Below are 14,582 nucleotides of genomic sequence, written 5' to 3'. Positions count from 1 at the left end.
CATAGTCATCCATCTATGCATTCCTTTTCCAGCTAACCCTCCATCATATTTTTTATTAGATCTGCTTCCTAAAATAGCTGGGTGAACATTCATAAAATTCTCCCCTCCAATATGTATTCTTTTGAGCGCCTGTTTTAAGTAGGAGATAACTGTCTTACTTCTGAGCTCACATAGCCACTTTTCCTTTGGTAGCCATACGAAAATTGACAAGTCATATTGTGATTCCATAATATCACAAGAAATGTATATATATATTTATACATATATATGTATTGCTTTTTGGGTCACACCCGGTAATGCACAGGGGTTATTCCTGGCTCTTCACTCAGGAATTACTCCTGGCGGTGCTCAGGGGACCATATGGGATGCTGGGAATCAAACTCAGGTCGGCCGCGTGCAAGGCAAACACGCCCTACCCGCTGTGCTATTGCTCCAGCCCCAGAAATGTATATTTTTGTCTTTGTCCCTGACTATTGGACACAACTCCTAAAACCCTTAATTTCCCAAGCAATACCTGATAGAGTACTAGTTAAGATATATTTATGTAAGTTAGACTATGACTCCTGAGTGATTTAGATGAAAAAACTCTTGTTTCTCATAAGTCCCTCTAACATCATAGCTTATGTAAAGTAGGTCATTTTGGGGGGCGACTCCCTAAGGGTAGGGGTGGAGCCTGCATATTAGGGGAACCAGGCAGTGATTAGAGGATTAAGAGGAAAGGGCCTGGTGAGTTGAATCGATCACTAATAGTCAATGATTATAGTCAACCCTGATAAAATCCTAATCAAAAGGGGTTTGGAGACATAATGCCCAAAAGGGGGGGGGAAGAAAGAGGGAGAGGGGAGAGCGAGAGCGAGCGAGCGAGCGAGCGAGAGAGAGAGAGAGAGAGAGAGAGAGAAAGAGAGACCATGCCACGGGGGGGGGGGGCGGGGGAGCAGGAGGAAAACGGGTCATTGGTGGTGGGAAATACACACTGGTGGAGAGATGGGCGTTGGAATGTTATATGACTGAAACAGCTTTATAACTGTGTATCTCATGGTGACTCAATTCAAAAACAAAACAAACAACAACAAAACAAAGGGTTTTGGAGAGCTTCTAGGTTGGTGAACACATCTGTGTGCTGGGAAGGTCGTTTCCTGCCTCCCTGGGCACTAAAGCAACCACACACAGAACTCTGGACCTTCCCTATGTACCTATTTATCTTTATTATGTCCTATGTAATAAGAATAAAAAATTGCATTCTTTATTACATCCTAAGTAGAAACTCGAAAATGTGAATAAGTGTTTCTCTGAGTTCTCTGAGTCACTACAGCAATTCATAGAAATCCAGAAGGGGTTTGTAAGAACTATCATTTAGAGTCAGCTCACCATAAGCATAGGATACTGTTTGGAACAATATATTGGCACATGAAATGTGGGACACTCTGGTGGGACCAAGTCCTTAACCTGTGGGATCCGCATTCACTGTAGACTATTCAGTTGGTGTCCAGAGAGTAGGAGAATTACTTAGTGAGGAGAGATCCCACACATTTGGTGTTAGAAATTTGACCAGAGAGAAAACAGTAGTAGATTAAGATATCTATAGACTTTTGCAGAAGATTAAGATATGTAAATCTCTTGTTATTCTAATAACATGTAAGTATGAACCTCTGTGATTGTTCAGGATATCTCCTGAACTCTTCAGAAGACAGACACCCCTAATATTTTTGGCAGCTTATATATTGAGGAGAAGTTGGACATGTGTACTTTTTATATGGAGAGTGCCACATAAGAAGGAAAAAAAAGAGAAAGGAATAGTTGGATTTCATCCCAATCCCTGTGTTAAGGTGGATTTTTAGGTAGACTGATAGCAAGATTTGGATACTTCCTATCACTCAGCTCTGAGTTTATTACTATAAGTCCCATTAAATACAGATACAGGAATTTCTTATTACCTGGAACTCTGGATCGGATAGAAGCAACAAGGTCTTGAACAATTTCATCATTGCTTTTCCCCTCTCCACTGGAAGATGACCTTGGTTGAACCTCAAGTATGATGTTGATGAAAGTGTTGGTCTCCTTGTACTGAGATGGTGGGAAGAGGCACAACAGTAAAGACTCATTCTCAAAAACTGGTTTTCTTGCAGATACAACGAGCAGTTGTCAAACAAGAAAATTTGGGACTTGAGTACTCCAGTGGGTAGGGAACTTGCCTTGTACTTGGTGGATTCATATTTGATTTCTGGCACCCCAAGGTAGGTGTTTTGGGCCGCATCTGGCTTTGTTTAGGGTTTACTCCTAAGCATTACTCCTGAGCATCACTCCTGGTGGTGCTCAGGGGACCATGTGGTTCTGGGGATATAACCTGGTTGGCCACATGTAAGGCAATCACTTTGCCTGCTGTACTATCTCTCTGGCCTACAATTCTGCATTTCTGTATGTTGTTTTCTGTCCCTTGTCCTTGAGTATCTTCATCCTTAGCCCCATCAGCCTTTAATGATAAAGGAGACAGTAGATCTCTGCTTGCCCACAGACTATGTAAATGACCCTTTACTTGTGCTTATAAATTCTCTTGGGAGCCAAATCACTGCACTGAGGAAGGAATGATTTGTATTTTTATGGAAGATACTCTACAGATGGCCAGAAGCAGAATTACCTAAGTCATCCAACAGAAAGCAAAGCAGTCTGTTGACTCAACAAAGCTGGGAAGAAGAGAACACAAATTGTGTTGTGTGTGTAGAGGGGGTCACAAGCATAGATTATGATGGAGCCTCGAAAGCCATGCTGAGGAGGTTGTTCTACTCCTTTTTCTTTCTTTTTTTAGTGAAACACCATGAGGTACAGTTGTAGACTTACATATTTTTGTGTTTGGGTTTCAGTTATACAATGATCAAGTACCCATCCCTCCACTAGTGCCCATTCTCCACCACCAATGAACTCAGTAGCCCTCCCCCTCACCCCACCCCTACCCTGTCCCACCTCTATGGCAAGGCATTCCCTTTTGCTCTCTCTTTCCTTTAGGGTTTTGTGCTTTGCAATAGAGGTATTGAGTGGCCATCGTGTTCGGTCTATAGTCTCCTTTCAGCGCACGCCTTGCATCCTGAGCAAGACCTCCAAACACCCTTTACTTGGTGTTCCCTTCTCTATCTAAGCTGCATTTTCAGGTTGTTCTACTCTTAGATAATTGTGCTCATAGCAGATAATGAAGGAGTAAAATTCTCATTTGCTGTTTGAACCTGCTGTTGTCTGGTACTGTGATACTGATAAACTATATCTTAAAAAAATATTGTAGTTTAGGTAACATGGCTACAATAGTGTTAATGTTTATGGGTTGTTTTTAGGTCACACCAATGGTGTCCAGGACTTCTTCTTGCCTTTGCACTTAGGAATTACTCCTGGAGGGCCTAGAAAACCATATGGGGCACTGGGGATAGAATCTGGGTTGGCTGCGTGCAGGCAAGCACCCTCCCTACTATACTATGACTCAGGCCCCAATGTTTATGGTTTCAATGAGCTGCACCTTCATCACCATGAATATGCTCCAAACCTTTCCACTACTGCTTGTGTGTTACTTCTTTGAATAGTGCCTTTAAGAGCATGGTTTAACTTCTCTGCTTTGAATATTTGTTTTGAACTGGAGTAACCCAGTGGTTATCAATGGATCCATAAACCTCGTGGAATGCATCCAGAGTGTGGCAGAAGGAAAAAAAAAAGAAAGCAATAGCTGGATTATCACCCAAATCCCTGTGTTAAGTTGGATTTTCAGGTAGATTATATGATAAGCAGAGGAGCAGAAACTGGAGGAGGAGATGAGAAAGAGGAGGAAGAGGATTAGAGACAGATAAAATGATCTGAAGATCCAGTGATGTTATTATTGATGTTTCAAGTTTATACACATAATATAAATATGTATTTATTGTATTGTATATATTGTAGACACGTAATTCAAATATGTATTTGAAGCTCGTATACCACATACCTGGTATACGAGGTTAGCATTTTCATGCATTCCAAATATTTCTGGATCATCTATCAAGGGCAGATTTTCAATGTAGTCCCTAAATTCTTGTAGGCTGTCAGCCATGGGTGCAAAATAGATACCTGTATTGAAAATACAAAAGGTAAATGCGGCTTCATTTTCACTTTGCACTCAAACTTGAGTGCTTCTGACTATGGAGAAGGGGATTGATTTCCCCAGACTGTCTTGCTTTTATTGCTGTTCAGTTTCTTTAAATATTTCTGGAGGACTTGGAAATTCAAACCACTGAGGTGTCTCCTGAAGACATCACAATATTCTGAGAATGCTGCTGACAGTTGTGCCTTGTTACTACCTCTGATTCACAAAACTTTAAAAACACGTTTAGAAAGAATACAACAAACTTTAGAACAGAACCAAGTGGCTATTATACAAGATATATATTTTTCCTCTTTACCAGACCAGTGCTGATGTTGGTCATGCACGAAAATGGAACTGGTAGGAGAGTCTAAGTAATGAAATCAGAGCAGAGGGAGCTACTAAGAGGTACTATGAGCAATGAATTCTTAGCCCAGATCTACTCCCATAATTTGAAGAGCTGTTCACCTGATTCCGAATATGTATAATTCTCTTCTAATGTTTCTGGAGAAAAAAATTTTTTCAAGACAGTGCGGAGACATCTCTGGTCCCAGGTGTCTGTAACTCTACCACCATATGTAATTTCACCTGGAAAGGAGTTTGCATTAAAAATACATTTTTTATTGATTATATATCGCAATTCTAAAAGGTTTATTTACACACATATTTGGCACTGAAAATGGAACTATCAGAATTCCCTTCTACTACCCTCTAAAAAGAGATTAAAAGTTTATTCTTTTGCCTTGTTTTGTTTTTGGGCTACACCTAGCAATATGCAGTCATTACTCTTGGCCAGGCTTAGGGGGAATATATGGGGTGCTAGAAATGTGGCCAGGTCAGCCACATACAAGGTAAGTACCTTACCCACTGTATTATCTCTCCAGCTCCATAAAAGTTTAGTTTTTTAAAAACAGAAAACAAAAGTGTGTGCATGTGTGCACACTCATGCATGTCGATACACACACGTGTGTGTGCGCATGCACACACACACACACACATTTTTGGGTCTACACCCAGTGGTGCTCAGGTACTATTCATGGCTCTGTGCTCAAAAGTGACTCCTGGTGATGTCGGGGACTGTATGTAGGTATGAGAGATTTGAACCAGGTTGTGGGCGGGGGGGGGGGATGGGTCGTGTAAGGAAAGGCCTTGGTTTAACCCCACAGCATCTCTCCAGTCCAAAACATTTAGTAAACTGACCTTACCCTAGTTATTTCACTTTCTTATCTCCAACTTATCCATTATGTCGGCAATATATTCCCCCCCTTAAATCTCTCTTTTTCATTTTTTGTTCCTTTATTTATTTATTTATTTATTTATTTTTGCCACACCTGTGTCAGTGCTCAAGGATCCCTTCTGGTGGGGTTCATGGACCATATGTGCTGGGGATCGAACCTGTAATGGCCACATGCAAGGCAAATGTCTTACTATCTCTCTGCTCCCTCCTCAATCTCTTTCAAGCTGAGACAACTGGCTGGAAGAAAGTTATTTCAGTCTTTGAAATCTGAATAATTTTTTCTAAAATAACATATCTTTTCAATTCTGTTGGATCAATCAGGCAGGAAGGAGGGTGGAGAGGTAGGTATCAGTTCTGATAGTCCCATAGCTGAATTTCTATGTTTTAGCAATTCTAAAAATGCCTCATGAGCTTTCCTAGGAATATTCTTCAGTAATCCTCTAGGAAATTCTGGAATGCTAAATTGGATTAAATCTGTGTGGGTCCATAGTATGGGCCTAACTGAAAACCCTTCTTGATCCTTAGGGCTAGGTAGGCATGGAAAGTTCAAGTCTTTCCCTTTTACAGGATGGTATCTTTAATGAGACAATGACCAGGAAAATTCAAAGTCTTATATGTGAGTCAGAAGAAAGACTCATACTAAAATATACTATTCTGAAAATGTTTCAGACTAAAATATTTGCATTTTGAGAAGCAGCACACAAATATTTTCCATATGAATCATTAGAATTTGTGCTTTCCCTCTAGATGTAGATCAAATGGGATAAATGACAAGGCCACTTTTTCAACTAAAATTATTGAAGTAACTTTTTAACTCACATTATAAGGTTCCCGGTGTGACATATATATGCTACATTATTATCCCTACCTAGTTTAGTTTCCATTGACAACCTTTACAGTTGAACCCATTAATCAGATTTGTCCTTTTCCTCTGATGAGTACCATTTTGTTCTCATTATGACCTTGTGTTTGTTTTGTTTCAAATCAAAAGCATTCCAGGGAATCTTCCCTTCTTGACAGTAAGGGTTCAGGTTCAGTAACGAATACTCTCTGTCACTGTCATTTTGTTTTGTCATTATTTTGTTCTGTTTATTTTGAATCAGGTTCTCTCTTAGGCTCCAGGATCATCATTTTGCTAAGGGGCTGTGCTAGTACTGGCACACAGAAACCAGAATATAATGTCACCTCTCCAGTCTAGGCCCAGCCCTTTTTATCCACCCTGAGCACTGGTCCTCATCTATCTTTGCTGCCCTCTGCTCAAACATGGTATAAGCTGTCATGTGCCTTTCAAGGTCTGGATCAGCTGATACCTAGTGCTGGTACTCCCTAGATCCTTTACTCACCAATGAAAATTATCTTTTCTCATTCTGTCTCTTTTCAGAGCTCTTTATTCCATTTCCATACATGGTCCAAATTGGATCTGATTTTGGCAGTAAGATTTTATGCGACTAGATTAGTAGCACTGTAGTACTGTCCTCCCGTTGTTCATCGATTTGCTCGAGCAGGCACCAGTAATTCCTCATAACAAATTGTGAGACTTGTTGTTACTGTTTTTGGCATATTGAATACGTCACGGGGAGCTTGCCAGGCTTTGTCGTGCGGGAGAGATACTCTCGGTAGCTTGCAGGGCTCTCCAAGAGGGGTGGAGGTATCAAACCCAGGTTGACCATATGCAAGGCAAATGCCTTATGCGCTGTAAAAGTTCTAATTTCTGAATTTCCTCCTCTTCATTTTCACAAACACACAAACCAGACTCTATTGGTTTCTCTGTTAGTCAGTCAACTTTCACATATTTTTTATTTTAGGAAGTCAGACCCTGGAGTCTAGACTGCTTGAGTTTAAATCTTGGGACTGATACTTGTAAACTGGGTGCCTCAGTTTCCTCATGTTTAAAATAGGGATATAGTGATTCTTACCTTACAAGGTTGTTGTGAAGATTGAATTTGCTGATTCATGGTAAGTACTTACAACAGTCCTTGTTTGTATCAAGAGTTATATAAGCTTTACTATTATATTTAGGAAAATACCTGCCTTGTTTTCTATTTAAAATATTCTCTATATAGGGTCTTATTTTCACGAAGGGAGTATCAGACAGAAGCCGTCACCACCCACCTCACACACCAGGCACACACTTTCTTCTGATGTAGAGTTGGGGAAAACCGACAACTCTTGATTACAGCCTTGGGCCCATGGGCATACTTACCAGTGATGTAAATCAAAGCATCCCAGGGAATCTTCCCTTCTTGACAATAAAGATTCAGGTTCAGTAACGCACACTCTCTGTCACTGTCATTAAATTCATAGCAGATATTCCAACCGAGAGGACCAAACTTTTTTCTCTCCTAGAATGGAAAATGAAAATGGTCTTTAAATAAAATGGAATTGATTTTATATACGATTTTGAAAAGTGATGTTGGCCATCTTCATTCTGCAGAATCATTAAAGTCATGCAGCTCTGTGTCATTGAGGCTTCCAGGCTGACTTTCACCAACAGAGAGGTACTTCTTTCAATACTGGTTTCGCTCACATATGTCCAAAGGGAAATTTGAGTTTATCAGAAATATGTTAGACCTGTTGGGAGCTGGAGTGATATAGTATAGCTGGTAAGATATTTGCCTCGCATGTGTCTGACCTGGCTTGATCCCCTGCATCCCATATACTTCCCAGAGCACTTCTAGGAGTGATTACTGAATGCAGAGCCAGGAGTAACCTGTGAGCACCACTGGGTGTGAACCCAAACAAAACAGAAAAAGGAAATATGTTCGACCTGTTAAAAGTCATCTGTTTATCATGGTGAGATAAAATATTTCCACATATAAAGAGAAAAGAAATGCTCCTCTATAGTAATTTTGCATAAAAATGTACATATGTGTTTTGGCGCTTTTGGGCCATATCTTGTGGTACTCAGGGCTTAATCCTGACTCTGTTCTCAGAGATCAGTCCTGATCCTGAGGATCAAACCAAGGTCAGCTTGTTCTCTAGCCCCTTGGCACTAATCCTCTATCTGGTGGAGAAAGCTATCACCTGCTGCTCGAAGGAATGTGTCTGTTACTAGACTTTCATGCCACACCATGCTATGCTCATCACAAAATGACTTATCTAAGGTGACAGCTTTTGTTTTTTAAAACTGGCTTATAGAATCTTTGGACTTACGATAGTGAAAAATTTCTCTTTTCTAGTTATCTCCCTATCCCATCTTAATTTCTTTCTTTTATTTTTTTTTTTGCTTTTAGAGTCACACCCAGAGAAAAACAGGGATTACTGGTGGCTCTGCACTCAGGAATTACTCCTGGCAGTGCTCGGGGGACCATATGGGATGCTGAGAATCGAACCTGGGTCGACCACATGCAAGGCAAACTCCCTACATGCTGAGCTATTGCTCCAGTCCAACATCTTAATTTCTTGATTTTGGACTGCTGATTATACCAGAGGATTGGTTTTATTCTCTCCTGATTGTAAAATTTTCCTAAATCTGAAACCACTTCCTCATCTCAGCTCTTTTTGCTAGTAGAACATGAATCTCTTTTCTTGAGTCTAATCACTACTTCTCTGATCTTCTCTAGAACCTTGTTTGCATATCAATCTCATATCTCATACCTTTAATCTTTGTTTTTTTCTTTTACTGATTCTTCTTTTTAGGATACGTTCCAGAGGTACACAGCTGAAGAGTCAGGAGTCAAGGACCATACCACAGATGGATAACAGACCACATCAGTGAGGTTTGAATGAAGGGGAGGAGAAAGTAGTGTCCTGCTAAAGGTCACTACATAGAGGACTTGGGTTTCCAGTCACAAGAATGGAGTTGCAATGAGTATCACACACATACCACAACAGGAACAGATAATGAAATTATTGAAAAATAATCCCAAAACCCTGATGGCTTGATTTACATATGTATATATAAAGAGGGAAGAATAAAAATCATTCTGAAATTTTTATTGTGAGACAACAGGACCACCAATTTCTGAAGCAGAGTCTCTAGGGAAGCAGACGTTTGGAGTGAGATACAGTTGAGGCGGTCTGTTTTGTGCTACCTTCACAGAGGCCATGCTGGTGTGTAGTCAGAACCTTGGTGTGGAGGTGACTTCATGAGAAATGGAGTCAAAGAACAGCAGAGAAAGCAGCAACTGAGTCAGAACAACTTGGATTCAGATGCAAGGAGCCATCATCATTTTACAGTGCCATTGGATGTATTCATTTTATTCTTACAATATACTTTCTTATTTCTACTGAAAAGCAGAATTGACTGTACCTGGATAATTGCATGGAAGAAACAGATGCCAAAGATTATTCGCCTCCACTTTCTTCCAAGTATATTTTCTTCAAAAACTGAAGGTGTCATTTCATTAAATGCTCTTCTGATATTTGCACGTAATCCTTTTGGAGGCTCATTGGTTACCTGCATTCAGATGGAACATACGTGACAGGAAGGAGATTGTGCAGATTTGCATTATTTCTGAACCACACAAATAGAATGAAGTCACTGAAAGGATGCAGATAATGCCCTTGGGGACATTCCTGGCATTTCAGTGCCTGCTAGTTCTCTTACTTAGTCTTAGTACTGGAAGTAAAGAACCTGGAGGGGTCCTCAGAACTACAGAAGGTAAACCATCCCCACAGAATCTCAGACACTGCCTTTTGGGGCCTGTTACTCTAAAGTAAAGGCCACAAGATTTGTTCAGGTCATCTGCATTGCTAGTCTCCTTCCACTATGGCTTCCATATATTGGAAACTTCCAGCACTAGAATTCACCAGTCATACTTCCTGTCTCTCAAATGCTGAGACACTCTTTTAACTTTGGGAGAGAAGGTTCCTTCTTGTCATTCTGAATCCTTGATATTTTTCTTCCAGGAGGTCAGAAGGCAAAAATATGGACTGACTGGCAGGGCAGGATTGAAGATACACAAGTGACTATAGAAAGTGGTTCCCAGTCTGCTCTTAGCTTGCGGGATACTGACTTCCACCTCTCTGCTGGTGAAGTCAGTACACCTTGTACTGCATGTACATTGCCTGGGTGGATCACTGGGCCTGAGCTCTCCCTGCACACCCAGTCACCACTCTGATGGGAAGATTCACTTCACACTGTTCCAACCATGTGTATGTGTTACCTTGACAGAATTTTGAAGAACTGTAACAGGAAATGTATCACAAGGCATGGAACTTAAAAAAAGTCGAAATGAGTCCTTGATAAAAACACCTGTTAAAAAACAGAGACAAAACAGCAACACAAAGGGACAAGGTTTTACTCTTACTTAGTAAAACTTTTCTTAAAGAAATAATTATTATAGGACAGCAAAAAGAACTGAAGCTCTGTATGTTGCCCATTTCTTTAAAATGGAGTTTGGAGGGATCTTTATAGAAACTATTTGTGCAGGAGAGTTTGGTATCTAGAGTTGGCATATTTGAGTGAAGACATTGAGGACACACAGTGAATGACCATTAGGAGAAAGATTCTTTCTACCCTTAAATAGGTTGAGGGCTTTTTTTTTAAAAATCACAAACAGATACTGAATTTTATCAAAAGAATTCTCTGAATTAATTGATGCACTCATATGATCTTTGTCTTTCCTATTGTTATGGTGGTGAATTACATCAGTACCTAATAGTGATGTTAAGAAACTTCCCTCTGAAATGGGGAAGATTACCAACTGAAAAAAGAAAGAAAGTTACTATCAGCACAGGAAGTGTTTCTGCCCCCCCTCTCAGCATACAATTTAAGAAAAAAAATTATGAAAATGGTCAAAAAGTCCTATAGAGAAGAAAGTGAAATTCTTTCCTTCCCCTGTGCTCAGAGTTTACTCTTGGCTCTGTGCTCAGGGATCACTTGGGGTGATGTTTTGGGGTCCAAGGTCGACCCTGACCAAATCGTTTAATATTGTTATCACCCTCCCTCTCCACCCTTTTCCACCTCCTCCTTTTGGATCCTTATGTTCCTCTCCTTTATTTCCCCCCTAAAATAGTGGCAACGTTCTATCTGATCTCTTAATTGACTTATTATGTAGTACATTTATGTGTATCTCCTCCGAATAAGAGCTTTATAATGTCACGTATCTGTGGTTTTGATCACTGATATCATTTGTTCTGTTATAGATTACTCAACCCTCAATGAGGACTTATTTGTAGTGACAGAGATTAAACATATCATTTATTCACAGAAAGAATTGATGTTTAGCAAAACTACATACTTAATAAGGTTTTTGAACAAGCTACTTTGTATTTATTTTTTTCATTTTTCCCTAAGAGGCATTATTGTGTTTTTGTTTTTGTTTTTTTAGGTGTAGCAGGCCTATTTTCTAAAATAAGTATTAGCAAATGAAAGTTACAGGTCTGGTGGTTGAATTTGTGGCTTTTTTGTATTCTATTGATGTGTATTTGTTTTCCTTTTGTATAAGATTGAAATAACATTGTATTGTAACATATATAAACTTAGTCTTGTATCCTTAGAATTCAACATGTATAAATATTACATTAAGCTCACCACTTAAAGTTCAATTTATTCACTATACAATTGACCCCTTAATTTTGCTGTTTTCTTTCTCCCATTCCTACTATTATGAAATTGTTTTATAATTTAATAGTAGTTTATTTTTGTCTTATTTAGTTAATACTATTTTCTATGTATACCCCATGAATGAAATCATGTTGTGTTTGTCTTTTTCCACCTGATTTATTTCATTGATCATAATATCTTCTAGGTTTATCTATGTTGTTGCAAGAGGCAGGATTTCACTTAAGTTTTAAATAGGTGAGGAGTATTCCATTCACTAATTTTCTGTTAATGGGCATTTAAGTCTCTGCAACTTTCCCCTCCCCCATCTTGGCTATTGAAAATAAACTAGCATTTTTCTTGATTATAATGTCAATCATCAGTGACCCTGGAATCCCAACAGAAGCAGGCCATCACTTATTTGCTGTGCAAACAAGACTGGAGATTCTGGATAATAAATGTGAAGGACTCTCCTGTTGGAGGGAGTCTACAGAAAGCAGGGGTGGGAAATCAGTCCTCTAGAGCAGAACTTCTCAAACTTTTGCCTACTCATGACGAGAAATGCACCATGAGCAAGTGCTGCCACATATACCTTGGATGATGTGTTTTGAATCAGAATTAAGTTTTGGTCTTTGTTTAGTAAGAAACATTTTATTGGAAAATTTTCACAATCCTGCATTCAGTGATAACTATTCTCTAAAGGGTAGTGGGCTGGGCTTTAGGGGAAGAGCAATGCCTGGCTGTGAGCCTGGGTGGTTTGCTCTGGAAGGGAGCTGCTCTCCTCATCATTGGTAGCAGGAAGGAAAGTCACCTGCAGGACCATCTACAAAGCTCTCCCTTACCAGAAAACGTTCAGTACTCAGGGCACAAAGAAAGACCCCAGAGAAAGGACCCTGGATAAACTTGGTGGTCTTTTCTGGCTGGGTTGAAGTGGAGCCCATACAATTTTCACCAGTAATTTAGTTCCTAAGGTTCAATTAATTTAAAAATAAGTAGATTCTTATGGTCTCCAGAGTACAGGCAGGAGTGACCCCTGAACAAAGAGTCAAAGAGTCAGGAGTAAGCCTTGAGCATAGTTAGGAGTGGCCCCAAAACAAACAAATGAAAAAAAAAGCATATCATAGCTTGTCAGGGGCGAGAGCACAGGGATTAAAATACCCAGAACTAAGTGAAATGAGTCAGAAAAAGATGGACAGACATAGGATGACTGCAGTCATTTGTGGTATATAAAGTATCAAAATATGAGACTAACACCCAAGGACAGTAGACACAAGGGCCAGGAATATTGCTTCAAGATTGGAAGCCTGTCTCATGAGCTGGGGGAGAAGGTAGCTGGAATAGAGTAGGGACCACCAAGTCAATGATGATTGGAGGGATCGCTTGGGATGGGAGATGTGTGCTGAAAGTAGACAAAGGACCAAACATGATGGCCTCTCAGTATTTGTATTGCAAACCATAATGCCCAAAAGTAGAGAGAAAAAGGAGAATTGTCTGCCACTGAGGCAGGGGGAGGGGCGGGATGCAGGGCATAGTGGTGACATCAGTGGTAGAAAATGTACACTGGTGGAGGGATGGGGTGTTTGATCATTGTATGACTGAAGCTTAAACATGAAAGTGTTGTAACTGTATCTCATGGTGATTCAATAAAAATAAATAAAGAAATAATAAAAAAATTTTAAAAAGTAGATTCTACTGACACTCTCCTTCCTTCCTTCCTTCCTTCCTTCCTTCCTTCCTTCCTTCCTTCCTTCCTTCCTTCCTTCCTTTCTTCTCTTTTGCTTTTTGGGTCTCACCCGGCGATGCACAGGGGTTACTCCTGGCTCTGTGCTCAGGAATTATTCCTGGCAGTGCTCGGGGGACCATATGGGATGCTGGGAATAAAACTCAGGTTGGCAGCGTGCAAGGCAAACGGCCTACCCACTGTGCTATCGCTCTTTCTTTCTTTGCAGCCCATTAAACTTCCTTGAGTGAGAAAGAAAGTAGTGATAGTCAGTGGTAGTGTGTGTGACTGTGTCGACATGGGAAGTGACTGCCATGTGGGTTTCAGAGAACAGAGCGTGGTATGACACAACTCTAGGGCATTTGGTGCTAATTTGAAGCCTATTCCTAGCCTCTCTCATTCTATAGTGAAAGATTTCATTTCCTTTCTTTGTATTAAATCCATTTTTAAAATCATGCTTGTTTGGGATAGATTTAAAATTCAAAGAATCTATCTCAGAAGACTTTAAGAAATAGCTACAATGCAGTGAATTAAACCCTCAACTTCAAGTAGGAGGAGCTTTCTTTGGATCTGGGCTGTGTAAGTTAATTAAATATCTCCTCTTAAACACAGGGAAACAAAATGCCTATAATACTTATAAGGATTGGATTTAACAAGAAAGGCAACATAAAATGACATTTTATGCAAATACTCTATGTTCAACATACTTGGATCCGTGAAAGTTTTAATCAGTTCTTCCATTGCCAACATCCAAGAAACAGCAAGATGACAGTTTTGCAGAAATACCCAATTTCCCAATTTCATTGCATCTTTGATCATTCTTTCAGCAATTGGCCCTTGTCCTTGCCCCAGTGAAATAGACTGCACCCTGAATTGAACAACAACGACATTTTATGTTATTTTTTAAGCAATGTAAAGATTAAGAAATATATAGTAGACTTTTGCCTAGAATAACTTAAAATAGGTACATATTTCTCATCTTTATTCTGAGAAAAGTTGAAATATTTTTTATTTTTGAAAGCATTTTTATAAAAATACAGAAAAG

General features: G+C 39.7%; 1 protein-coding gene across 1 annotated transcript in view; it reads right to left on the bottom strand.

Moving 5' to 3' along the window:
- DNAH6 (dynein axonemal heavy chain 6) overlaps positions 1-14,582 on the bottom strand; it is a 211,933-nt gene that overhangs the window by 6,841 nt on the left and 190,510 nt on the right. Inside the window, exons 65-71 of the mRNA XM_056115431.1 lie at positions 14,245-14,405; positions 10,439-10,527; positions 9,583-9,729; positions 7,534-7,672; positions 4,562-4,681; positions 3,959-4,080; positions 1,935-2,064 (exon numbers count right to left, since the gene is read on the bottom strand). Of these exons, the coding sequence (XP_055971406.1) occupies positions 1,935-2,064; positions 3,959-4,080; positions 4,562-4,681; positions 7,534-7,672; positions 9,583-9,729; positions 10,439-10,527; positions 14,245-14,405 (908 nt within the window). The remainder of the gene's footprint in view (positions 1-1,934; positions 2,065-3,958; positions 4,081-4,561; positions 4,682-7,533; positions 7,673-9,582; positions 9,730-10,438; positions 10,528-14,244; positions 14,406-14,582) is intronic.

Source organism: Sorex fumeus, unplaced genomic scaffold (assembly GCF_029834395.1).
Source record: "Sorex fumeus unplaced genomic scaffold, SorFum_2.1 ptg000003l, whole genome shotgun sequence".
Taxonomy (NCBI): Eukaryota; Metazoa; Chordata; class Mammalia; order Eulipotyphla; family Soricidae; genus Sorex; species Sorex fumeus.
The sequence above is the reverse complement of the archived record's forward strand: the minus strand, read 5'-3'. Positions and strand labels throughout refer to the sequence as shown.